The sequence below is a fragment of the Chrysemys picta genome, chromosome 7 (genome assembly GCF_011386835.1).
Source record: "Chrysemys picta bellii isolate R12L10 chromosome 7, ASM1138683v2, whole genome shotgun sequence".
NCBI classification, from domain to species: Eukaryota; Metazoa; Chordata; order Testudines; family Emydidae; genus Chrysemys; species Chrysemys picta.
In genome coordinates, this window is record NC_088797.1 from 61,413,329 (window position 1) to 61,426,437 (window position 13,109).

At 47.0% G+C, this 13,109-nt stretch overlaps 1 protein-coding gene across 2 annotated transcripts in view; it reads left to right on the forward strand.

Moving 5' to 3' along the window:
• The window catches only part of WDFY4 (WDFY family member 4), a 253,577-nt gene that overhangs the window by 172,188 nt on the left and 68,280 nt on the right, over positions 1 to 13,109 (forward strand). For both annotated transcript variants that reach the window (XM_005307318.4, XM_042856108.2), the window contains exons 44-47: positions 5,213 to 5,361; positions 7,811 to 7,931; positions 9,786 to 9,871; positions 10,965 to 11,027. In XM_005307318.4, the coding sequence (XP_005307375.2) occupies positions 5,213 to 5,361; positions 7,811 to 7,931; positions 9,786 to 9,871; positions 10,965 to 11,027 (419 nt within the window). The remainder of the gene's footprint in view (positions 1 to 5,212; positions 5,362 to 7,810; positions 7,932 to 9,785; positions 9,872 to 10,964; positions 11,028 to 13,109) is intronic.

The window sequence follows — 13,109 nt, forward strand, 5'->3', positions numbered from 1 at the left end:
CCATGCCAAACCACCCCCATGAGCACCAGTAGGACCTACTATTGGGTGCATTCTCCCCATGATCACCACTAGGTATTGGGAATAGTTAGGTTGGGAATAGCTTGGAGGCCATAGGGCTGCGGCATTCCCACCATGCCGCAAACCACTGGGGCAGGTCTGTTGTGCTGATCTTCTGCAGACCAAGCCCCCCACCTTCACACAGTTCTGATTGTATCAGTTTGTAACAGAGCTCTAGGTGAGTCTAGTTTTTAACTCAATGTTGCCCACAGGGCTATGTCAGGGCCATGGGACGGAGCACTCTTGAGGGGTTCCAACCCTTCTAATACTGTTGCTCAGACCCTCCTAGGCCAGTTTTGCAGCTGATGACCCCTGCTGGCCTCTCCTCCTGTCCCATGCCTGTCACACACTCCAACTCTGACCAACACCAGTTGCAGCTTCTCCCCTGCGCTCCGCCAGCATGCTGCTTCCCACTTCTCCATCTGTCTTGTCTGCACTAGAAAGTTATACGCAGGGCCATCCCTAGGCATACAAAGAATACACAGCTGTGTAGGGCACCATGACATTTTGGGGCATCAAATTGCCCCAAATGTCATGGTGCCCTAGGCAGCTGCGTGCTGCATACGCGGCAGCACCAGCTCCAGTGACCAGCCCTATCTCTTGACTGGCCGCCCACTGCAAGGGGCAGGGCCGTACCTAGGAGGGTGTGGGGCCCTGGACAACTCCCTCCGCCCTGCCTCTTAACCTTCCCCCCTGCTTCACCCCCAGCCCACCCCCATTCTACCTCTTCCCCCAGCGACCCCACACTCACCGGCAGTGGCGGGAAGCGGAGCAACCCAGCCCCAGCCCTCTCTACTCTGCCAGTTCCCAGCCACGTCGCTCCACTTCCCGCCGCCAGTGAGTGTGGGGTTGGGGAAAGGACTGCCCCCCAAACTCACCAGTGGCGGGAAGCGGAGCACCACGGTGAGTGCGGGGGGGGGGGGCACTTTTCCCCCAAACCCCCTTCCCCAAGCGACACGGGGCCCGGGCGAGGAAAGTGGAGTGGGCTGCTCCCGGCCCTCTGCTAATCCCCTGGGCCACACTGGGCCTATGGGGCCCCCCAGAGAGGCCCCCCAGCAGCTCCTGCCTCCCGGGCCCTGCAGGCCTTGAGCGCAGCCTAGACCCATGGGAGGGCTGCGTAGGGCACCCAAATGGCTAGGGATGGCCCTGGTTATACCACTTAACTATACCAGTGTGGTCATTCTGGTACAACCCTGAGTGTGGATGCAATTATACTGGTGTAAAGGTGACCTATACCTGTATAGCTACTCCCGTACAGAAGGGAGAATAAACTATGTGGATACAGTACACCTTTACACTGGTATAACTGCAGCCACACTAGGTTTTTTTACCAACATAACTAAATCAGTAACATATTTACCTCCTGGACATAGCTGTACCAGCATCACTGTGGAATGGTAATTAAGACTCAAATCTTGAGCATACAGAAAGCGTGAGATGCAAAGGGTGTATAATGGAATCGTAGCTTCAGAGGTAGGTTGATAACTAGTTTTCCTGGCAAAGTGATTCAGGACTGGGAGTTGTATGAAGTCTGTATCGGAGGAGGAAAGAGTTTGGGGTCTGGCTGTCCTGGATGGAGTGAAGGGGAGCTAATTAGGTAAAGTAGCTGTAACCTTGGCTTAGCCCAGCAGAGAGGAAAGGACTTCCGTGATTGAATTGTATCTGAGAAAAAGGTATCTTTAGTCCTGTGTACCACTAATGTCATTCGCCCAAGTGGCCATGGGAGCCTCTCTTCTCAGCTTCAGACATCCAGATGAGAAGCCCAGCCTCGCAGAAGAAAGAGATGATGTTAAAATGGCTTCTTGTTCAGTACAGAATTCACCACCTTTATGGTGTGTCTCTAAAAACAAACAAACAAACAAACAAAAAACTGTGGAATATAGGCATTCAAATGAGAGATGAGCCCTACCCAGATGCTCACATTCCCTTTGATGGTTGTGGTGAGAGGAGAGGTTGGATTTCCATTGCTGGATCTTCACCCACCCATACAAATTTGGTTCAGTGTTTAATCCAGAAATGGAAAGGGCCTTGTAACAGATTGTAGGGCCCCACACAGGAATGCTGGGCTCTTCCACTGACTCACCCTAATGTTAGGTCAGAGCACCTTCAAAGATGCAGAGCTATTTCTTCTGACTCATGCTGCTAGATGGGTCCCAGGAATGTGTGTTTCTGAGGCCGAGGGAACTAGGTGTGGAGGCAGAGGCCCTGCAGGGAAAAACCTAGGAGCATACAGGTTTAGGAGAGCCAGGCCTAATCTGTGTACCTTGTCCATATCAGGATGGGAATTCCATTGGCCTACCGATACCAGTACTATTTCCAGACCCATTCTGCATGTGGATGAAATCTTACAAATCAGTTTCATGACATTTAGGGCCAAGGAGGTGAAAATCTCATAAGAGTTGATCTTGGGACACTGGACCCCAAATGGCAGAAGCTCTCCCAAAAGCAGCTCTGAAGGTTTCTGAACATGTTCCCTCACCTACATCCATTTCAGGTCCAATTGCACTCTGTGCAGGCCGTCTCTCATTCCGATTCAGGACGGGCTTGTGTTGCAAAATTTTGCAATCCAGATCTGGATTACAGGCCTCCCGGAGTATGTGAGGTTATGGGTCAGGGCCAGCTCTAGTAAAATTGAGAGTGGACCATAGGTGCTGGAACTAGGGGTGCTAGGGGTTCTGCCTCACCCACTGGCTTGAAGGGGTTTCCATCATATACAGGGTTCACAGCTTGATTCAGTGACTCTCAGCACCCCTACTATACAAACTGTTCCAGCACCTCTGCAGTGGAGTGAATTGGTACAAAATATTTGCCCTTTCTAGAACTGACCTCAAACCAAGGCATTTTAAATGTGATGAGACTGGACTCCCATAGATCCTAAGGCCAGAAGGGACCACTGTGATAATCTAATCCAGTGATACTCAGACTGAGGCTCGGGTGTTGCAAGTGGCTCTTTAATGTGTCTCCTGCGGCTCTTTGCAACACATGATATTAAAACTCTGGGTGATTTCATTATTAATCAATCAGGATGCTTTTACTGTTATTAACCAATTATAGTTGATAAAATAATAATGCTTGGTCAGTCATCTTGCTGTGAGAATAATATATATATACACACAATATAAACTAAATATTTCCCCTGTCATACTGTTTAAATATGAATCTATAGCACTACAGTAAATGAAACAATGAATTCACATGACTGTGGCTCTTTTGGGTAATGCCGATTGCTAATTTGGCTCCTGAAGCCCTCCGGTCTGAGTGTCACTGCTCTAATGTAACCTGTATAACACAGGCCAAAGAAGCTCAGATGCAAGAGAGGCTGTGCTCACTGGCTTTCCGTCCTGGGTTTCCTGGCTCAGCCGGTCATATAGCTTGGATAATATTGGGATAAATATCTGGAATATCAACTGCTTTCCCAGTTCATTCATTGCTCCCTGGAATCCCACAGCAGTGCTTTTTGAGCTATGTGTTTCACTGGGATCCAAACAGGAGTGTCTGGTTTTTCTCTATAGAGTAATGTGAATAAAGATCCTTTTACAAACAAAAAGGATCGATAACCTCAGTGGTTCCCTGGGAGCTTTCTGTGTGGAGTTCCCATCTGTGTGAATGGGTGTGTGTTTGTGTGTTAGTTAAAGAGAAGGCTAATTATCCTTTGCATCAGTGGGTCTTGGTCAGGTTCATGGCAGGGGTCATTGAAATCACCTGGTCCCAAATTTGGGGACATGCAGAACCTCATTTTCTTGCCATGGCTCATTGCTCATGGCTCATTGACCTGTAGGTGCTCCACAAGAATTCATTTGACACGGAGGCTTTTCCCACCGGGTTGCTGTTCGGAAACCTCATTTGGTTTGTCTGTCTGGTGTTCCTGCCAAGGCTCTGGGCACATGGTGGGCCAAATGGCACCTTGGTGCTGACCATGACTTATTACCATCTGATTGCCGTTGGGAGGCCCGAGTGAAATGAATTGGTCTCAAGTCAGTTCCCAATGGGCAATTATCCAGGCAGGGCCGGCTCCAGGCACCAGTGAACGAAGCAGGTGCTTGGGGCGGCCAATGGGAAGGGGCGGCTTGTCCCGGTCTTCAGCGGCAATTCTACGGCGGGTCCCTCAGTCTCTCTCGGACCGAAGGACCCACTGCCGAATTGCTGCCGAGGAATGAAACGGAGTGGTTGAATTGCCACTGAAGTGCTGCTGATCACGGCTTCCCCCCCCCCCCTTTCGCCGCTTGGGGCAGCAAAAAAGCCTGAGCCGGCCCTGTATCCAGGCCATAGAAACCAGCACCACAACATGCGCTACCTGCCCCGCTGATTGACAGTCCCAGGAGGGAGACCAAGGAATGAGTGAGCCAGGCAGACTCACTTCCCTTCTGATTCCCAGAGGGGAATCTGCTAGGTTAGGGGTGAGGAACACTGGGGGAAGCTTGAATTGATGCAGCTTGTGCCATATCTGTTCAGTGGATAAACAGAAGACTACAGCCTTCAGACTGTCCTTTCTGAACCCTTCCACCAGCACATCTTTGTGTGCCTCCCCCTCCCCCCAGGTATAAATGCTGAGTTGGTTCATAGTGGAAGGATGGCCTCATGGCTAAGGCTTTGACTCCTATAGTTCAGAGAATCATGAGAGATGCCTATGTGACTGCCAGGGCCGGCTCCAGGTTTTCTGCCACCCCAAGTGGTGGAAAAAAAAAATCGGCGGCACTTTGGCAGCAGCTCAATCGTGCTGCTCCATTCTTCGGCAGCAGTTCGGCGGCGGGTCCTTCACTCCCTCTCTTCCTCTTCGGCAGCACTTCGGCGGCAGCTCAAAGAGAAAAAGAGGGACTGAGGGACTGCCGCCGAATTCTCGCCAAAGACCTGGATGGGCCGCCCCAATAGCAGACAGAGTGCCGCCCCTTTGTATTGGCCGCCCCAAGCACCTGCTTCTTAGCTGGTGCCTGGAGCTGGCCCTGGTGACTGCGGGCAAGTCATTTCAACTCTCTTTGCCTTAGCTGGGGGCCACATTTCCCTGCCTCATAGCGGTGCTGTGAGGGTAGGTTAATGTCTGTGAGGTGCTCAGATACTACAGCCTGGGGACCTGATTGGTAACTAGACAGGCAGTATACAGTACAGGCGACGTGTATTACCAAGTTCTGGCTACATCTCTTCCTTCCTTCCATGTTAGGTTACATTTAGATACTCCGTGGTGATTGTGCAAGGACACCTGGCATCAGAAGGGGTGCTTCTCCTTGGCAAAGAGCACTTTTACATCTGCGAGCACTTTGTCCTCTCCCAGTTTGAAGAGATTTATTGCACCAAGCACTGCTTGTCCAGGTGAGTCATTCTTCCCTTCCTGTAGGCACACTTGGCCAAGCTCAGAAGTGACGCGCCCGGCCTTTGGGAACCCTTTGACTTCAGAGAGCTGCACAGGGTGTGCATCAGCGCCGAGTATGGCCCACTGTGCTTTCCTTCCAGCTGCAAAGGTGCTTCTAATCATTCGGGAGGGACAAATGGCCAAAGGGGCTGGAGGTTCTAGTCAGGGTGGAGAAGCACCCCAAAGTCAGAATTCTGCTCCAAATGTGGCCTGAGACAGGGCTTCTGGAGCTGGATGCTACCATTGCTTCCTGCTTTTGACCCATCTGGAATGGCTCATGGGAACCCACTTTCTCATGTCTGGTCCCAGCTGGAACCCAGAAGAAGCAAGGCAGCTGCAAAAATGGAAGTAGGTGAGAAAAATGAACCAAACTTGTGTGAGTCCTGAAGGCTCAGCTTGAGCTTTGAGTAAAGGTTCGCGCGTGTGTGTGGGGTGTGTGTGTCTGATTTCATCCAAATCACTCCTGCTATTCTTAATAATAGCACCTCCAGCCACGGGCTGAAGGTGAGACAGACCTGTGACAGAGAGACCAACCAGCAGGAGGAGAGGAGTGTGAGCCAGGGCTGCAATACAGACTGAGGGTTCCTGCACAGCCTCCACAGCTATGACCCTTCTGAGAGAGGCTGGCAGCTAGCCACAGCATGATATCTTCCCATGCTCCTAGCCCACAAAGGCAGAGATCTCTCTACATATTACAGTGCAGTAAGGTCTTGACTCAGGAATAAACCCCCTGACCCCATCTGGATCCAGAGAAAGGAAGAATGGACAGGAATGAGAGAATCTTAAAAGGAAGGACTTGGAGTCCTGCAAACAGCCACAGATGAGTTCTGTTGGGAGCTGCTCAGGGACCACATTCCAGTGTCTGCCCCACCCCCAGCCTTGGGACAGCATGGAAAGACACCCTCGCTTATTTCAGATGCCTCAACAGGACATAAGGCCAAGGACAGTGCCTCAATTACCTGGATTACATGGGGCCGGATTGCGATACCCTTGCTCCTGTTGAATAGGCCTTACTTGTGCTATGAGTAGTATCACTGCGATCGATGGCACTACTTGGCAATAAGGTACTTACTGCTCAGTGTGAGTAAGAATGTCACAGACTGAGCTGAAGGGTTTATACCAGCACTAGACTTCCACCTTCAGCTGTATTGACCTTTACCTGCTTATCAGTAACAAGCATTTTCGAAACATTGTTTAGAGTGAGGAGTACTTAGCAATTAAAGTTGTTTTACTGGATATGGCTATTATTTATATTACAGCACCACCTGAAATGTGCTAAGCATATAGTGAGAGATAGGAAGACACAACCCCATTACAGACGGAAATTATTCTCTTTTTCTGGTGTTGTTAAGTGTTGTTGGTATTTCCTTCTTCATCTCTCCCATCTTTTATTCATATGGAACATTCTTTAGAAGAGTCTTTTGCTTCATTGGTTGATAAGTTCCTATTTCTTTCTCCAAGGCTGAAGGGATCATAATTAATACTTGGCACACTGACCCCATTTTTATGATTCTTGTTTTATGAAAATGATCAATATTGAAAATGGGTTTGTAGGCTGGCTTTCTGCTCATGCTCTGTGGATGCATACGGGTGTGTTTGTGCTCAGAGTCCACTGGGAAGAGAGTGACTCATTGTTTTTACTCATTGACCGTGCATTGATGGTCACTGTTTTACATCCAGTTCCTGCTGGATCAAATGTTAGTGATAGGATGAGTCCATATGATTGGATGAATCAAATAGTGACCAGATCGGATTCTGGGAAAACACTGTCTCATGCTTTCACTGGATTTCTTTTAAAGGACGTGATCATTTTGGACCCAATTATTATACCTCTCCTCACACTGAGTAATATGTGAAGACCCTTTCAAGTCAATGGGACTATCTGAGAAGTAAGGTACTACCAAATGGGGGTAAAGATATCACAATGCAACCCTTTGTGATCAACAACATCCCCTGGCCATGGCTCTACTTCATCCAGACCTCCATCTCCTCCCACCTCGACTACTGCAAATCCTTTCTCTGTGGACGTTTTTTGTGTCTCTGCTTTTCAGACAGAATGTACAGAAGGTTGCTGTTGTCCAGTTGCATGTCCTAAAAAGCATGATCACACCAACCGGACCTTCACGCTCCACTTGCTCCCTCTTTGTTTCAGGATCCAGTATGACATTGCCTTCAGGGTGTTCAAAACCTTCCATGCTCTGGCTGACATCACAGACTTTTTAGGATACCAAGCTCTGTAGAAACGTACATAAAGCCATTTGTGCATTAATGGAGGGTATTCCAAGACTACGTAGTGGTGGCTGTGTATAGGGTTATGCCTGAGGCTTCCCCCACATCCAGCATGTTTGTTGCAAAGGCCTTGCTTGTTCTTGTCCATCTCAAACACATTTCTGTTTTTACCTCTTTCAGCATCACCGATCCATTTATTTTCAGCTTATGCCACAAAGAGCAGGGCATGGGAGATCAGGCATGTTCCCGTTATGCATACAGTGACATTAAAGAGATACATCTGATGCGCTTTCTTCTACAGGTAGGTGTCAATATGCCATGTTGTTTGGGAAACAGCTGCAAGAAAAGTGATAAAATATGACCAGGAACCAGAGATGACCCCACCTGCCAATAGTGGGGGCAGAGGGGGCAGAGTGAAGGCAGTGGCTTCAGCAGTGTTACTGAGCATGCTCAGTACAAGCCAAACAGCATATCTGGGGGGGGGGATGTGACCCCCATGTACCCCCCACCACTGCCTCTGCCAGGAACTATTTGCATTATAACCCCTAAGGATTGGACTTTCTCCACCCCCACAGTACTGCTCTTGTCCCCATCTCTGCTTTGCTAGCCATGGATGTTGGAAACTTCTGTCCCTGCTCGCCAAAGCATTAGCCCTGTTATTCCAGTGTATGACTTCTCAGGAATTGAATCAGTATTACCAGGGGAAAATTGCTATGGAGATGTGTCCCTTATAATTGAGGCCAAGATTTTCAAAAATAGGTGCCTCAAATCAGTCCATTAAATCCTGATTTAAGCTCCTAAACAAGTGGACCCATTTTCAATAGTGCTCAGCTCCCATAGACACCCAAAGAAGGAAAACACAGCTCTGTTGCTCCTACTCTTGTGGGATAACTTTTCAGCTAGTGAACCTGAACCTCTACTAGAGCTGAGTGAATAATGGATTTTTCCATTTGGGGGATGACTCAAAAAATATGAAAAAACAATTGGTTTGGTTCGAACTGAAACAGAATCTTTTGGGAAATTTATTTATTTATTCAGTCAAAATGAAAAAATGAAAAAGTAATTAGAGTAGAACGAATCATTTTGTGTGACCCCAAAAATGAATTTTTTCCCCCACTTTTCATTTACTTTCAGGCTGTTTTTCAAGTGTTTTTCACCTATTTCTTTTAATTAGCTACATTTCTCAACAGAACCGCACTCTGTTTCAGAATGTCAATGTTTTATTTTGAAATCATTGAATTTTTTTTCAGACAAAACTTCTAGCCAGATTCAACTCAAATGTAGGAATACTTTTTAGTGCCTCCCCTCCCCCAATGCATTTTTTCATAAATTTACTATTCACCAAAAAAAAAAAATCACTGGCTCCAGTCATTATGGCTGCAACTCCTTTGCCTTTAGTAGAAATACGTCAGGGTTGCCCATTCAGTTCAGTCTGTTTTAGCCTTGATCTTGCAATGAGAATCCCACCAGAAGTCCTTTCAGAATCAGACCCTTAACTTGCCATAGAGCATTTGTGAGTTGTTTATTACAATCACTGCTTTCCTATCGCCTCTTGTCTTATACATAGATTGTAAGCACTTGGGGGCGGGGGCTGTCTGTTCTGTGTATGTACAGCACCTCGCACAGTGGGCTCGTAGGAGCTATTGCGGTGGAGATAATAAATAGTATTAATGCTTTTACTAGAGTAATTGGATAAAACAAATTGATTTGGCCCAGCATAAATAATAGGTTTATAAACAAATTGTCAATATCATGGGGGGGGGGAGACAGCAACTTTAATCACTAAAAGCTTCACTAAAGAGTAGCATAAAACCCACCCAATTTAGAGGAGATGTCTCATAGGTTTTCCTTTGAGCCTGATTCAGAGTGTAGGGGTGAATTTTCTTGGTAAAAAACCTGTTTTAACTAGTTGATGGGCCAAAGGTATGGAGTTTGCGTTTGCTTCTTGAACTTTCTCCAGCCCGTTGGATCTTGCATATTGGGCTGCTTATATTGTGAAAGTCACCCCTTGTAATCCCACCCGCACAGAGCTCATTACAAAATCTGGCCCTTAGTGCTGAAAACCCTGTAAAATTGGGCAAACAATACGTTTCTCTCTGCTATGCTCAGCCCTTGCTCCAGGGGTCTCCACGGTGCAAATGGTTTATCCTTACAGGAGATCGCCTTGGAAATATTCTTCAAAAACGGCTATTCCAAGTTTCTCGTCTTCCATGACAGCGACAGGAATAAAGCCTTTAAGAGGTAATTACTGCTTCAGTCTGGCATATTAGCACCAAGGTCCCAGCAGCTGGTATTGTTTTACGCTTGTGGCACCATTCCCCTCCATTCACATGTGTCTCCCAAACAGCGACCCTAAGGGTTCACTCTAAAATTGCAGCTTCTGGGTCTTTGGATGGTTCCACTTAAGCAAGAAAAACATAATTTCTCCTGGCCAATGTCATTTGCCCCTTGCTGAGCTGTAATTTTTTTGGAGCATTGCTTATGATTTTTTAGCATTAGGTACATAAGATGAGTTCTTTAAATCTTTGGCATAAATAGAGCTGACATGACTTTTTAAACAGTGGCACTTTTGTCTAGGAGAGAAGACTTTTCTTTTATAGCTGCCTTGTCCTGGTGGCATTTTCCCTTGCTGACGTTAGAGTATAAAGTAGATGATTTGCACATTGCTTTCTATCAGCCACTTTAATTTAACCATGATGGCCAGGCAAAACTGCAACTCTGGTAATAACATTGGGTATAATTTGGCTGTCCTTACCAAGGCGAAACACTCATGATGCAGAAATTCCCAGGTGAAATTCTGTGGCCTAGATTGATCATTATGATCATTTAATCTAGCCGATCATAATGATCCCTTCTGGCCTTAAAATCTATGCATAGGCCCAATGGAACCTTGCCTAAATAACAACTGCAGGTTCTGAACCATTCTTCCTATCTAAATTTACCTTGCTGGTTTCAGTTAGATAGGGAAACCTGCTCTAAAATGGTGCATAGTATAGCCATTGGCAATTAACCGGCAGCCAGATTCTACCCCAGAAGCAGCTGCATTTTAGTGATGGATGAAGTGCTTCTTATCTTTGTTGACTGAATATCAGTTCAAGGCTACGATTCAGGAAGCACTTAAGCTGAAGACCATCCCTATCCAGGACAGCATGTAAGCACCTACTTAACTTTAAACAACATAGCAGATGTCCCATTGATTTGAAGTGCTGTCCTGAATGTAAGCGGTCTCAGTTTGTAAAGTGCTTTGGCATCATTCAGGATTAAACCTCAGTGATTATTACAGGTAATAACCCTTTTAAAGACCATGTTGATTTATTTTCTCGTCTCTGTTTAGATTTTGTTCGTTGCAACCTGTTTTGAAGGCAAAAGGAATAACTGAAGAGTCCCTGAATATAAGGTAATAAGCCGGAATCATTCCCAATCGTTCTGATAGTTGTCTGCAATAAATGTAATTTTTGTTCTACTTTAACAAAGGACACTATAAATCGACATTTTTTGTTCCCTTTAAAACCTATTTTGAGTGTTCAGAGGCATCCCAAAATCTCCCCAAAGCATTCGGCTGTAAAATATCTTCATTACAAAGGCATGAGGGATGCATTAAGTAGCTGTTATCCATAGTTAATTAATAATGATTATCTTCTTAATATGACTTTATTGGTAAACTCTTATGTAGATGGTTAGTGTGGGGAAGAATAGGGAACAGACAGTCAACGACGTGAGGTTAGAGAGCTAATCCATAATGCTGCTGCATAATGGCCTCTTTAGTGGGCAGTTAGAGCAGACAGTGACAGATGTGCCTAGTGCACAGTGATGCTGCAGAACCAACTATAACAGCTTCACAGTAGAGATCCCAATTTGCTGCCCCTTGCCAAGTGGGTTTATTTCCAAGCACAGAGTGATGTGACTGGGTGAGTATTCTGTGCTGATCCTGAATACCTACGTACCCAGAACGTCTCTTGAGCTGGACGCCCCAGGAATACTTCCTTAGGCTCTTAATTGGCATCTTCAGTATCCGTAGGTGATCCTCCCATGGGTTGGCAGCTCCTTTTGATTTGGATAAACACTCAGAAGTTTGGATGATTCTCTTAACCCACCAGATTGCTTGGGCTGGAAATCTCCCAGGAAGAGCCACTTCCATTACTTCCTGCTTGCCCTCTTCCCAGGTTCTAATGCGGGTCACTGGGCCCCAGACCATGCAGAGCTTTGTAGACCATAGCAAATGGCTACAGCTATTCCTGAAAGGGAACCGGAAGCTAGTGCAGAGCCATGAGAACAACTCTTTAAGTTTTGGGGGGGTCCCAAATAGTTAACAGTGTTGAGATGTAAATGATCACCAAGGGGCACGAGCATCAGCAGCCCATTGAGATGAGAGAGGTTGCGCCTCTCTGAGCAGTCATCCCTCATCCTTGTCAGGCTCACATAGGTGTCTCCATTGGTTACTCTCAGATCACTGGTTTTAGGTTTACAGTTACAGAGTTACTTTTTTGGACTTGAAAGCTGACACTCCAGAGCGAGAAGGCAGCTTAAGACAAGTACCACCAGTCTTGGCCCAGGCTGAGCCCTGTTGGGACTAATATGGGTCTCTGAGAAACCCAAAGAAGATCCTAGAGTCAGTGTGGAGCAGCACATTCCACTCTGTACTGGGCGACTGATATCTCTAGACAGAGTGAAACCACCCAAGGGCTGGTGCCGTAGGGATAGATTTATCCTATGTTTACCCAGCACTCATCAATCTGTAATTTTCCAAGCCCTCCTGGATCATGTCTTCATGACCTTTGGGCTGGAGTTGGGCTCACGGGTAGGTGAGAGAGGTATGACTTGTGTTAGGCCTTATCTTTGCTGAGGTTTAAGGAGCCTGATTCTGCCTGTTCTGAATTTTGGAAGCACAGTTGAGCACAAAGGGTTTTTAGTCCCCATAAGGATCTGCCTGAAATGTTATCCCCTTGAGGGGAGAGGACCTCTTCTACATTGTCCCCTCTGAGGAGCGGGGATAGAAGCTTGGGGAGGGCTGGCACAGCTCTCTCTGGGCCACGCTGTAGTGTGAGCTGAGAGACACCAGACTGCACATGCTTAAGTGAAGGATTAGAGAGAACATCCTCCTACCTGGAAATACCTCTCTTTAGTAAGTGCCTACATAATCACCTGTTCTGCTCTGGGAACTGAAGGACCAAGAACTCTGTGCGTTCATTGTATCTCCACATGTGCTGGTGTCATTCTTGAGTCGGAGGGTGGGATCCCTCATGAGGAGCACAAATCCTCCCTCCCAGGGGATAGACATGCTGCTTCCACAGCATCCCCAGCCCTTGCTGTCCCAGCCGAGCTGGGGAGTGGGACCAGACTTTCCCTCCCAACCCCTGCATGATAGTGTAATGAACACTCATCAGATAGCAGTATCGCCTGCTACTCATGCAGCCCACTCCACCTAGGAATCTTGCAGGGCTTTATAAATTATTACACTTTGCGACACCCTGTGAGAAAG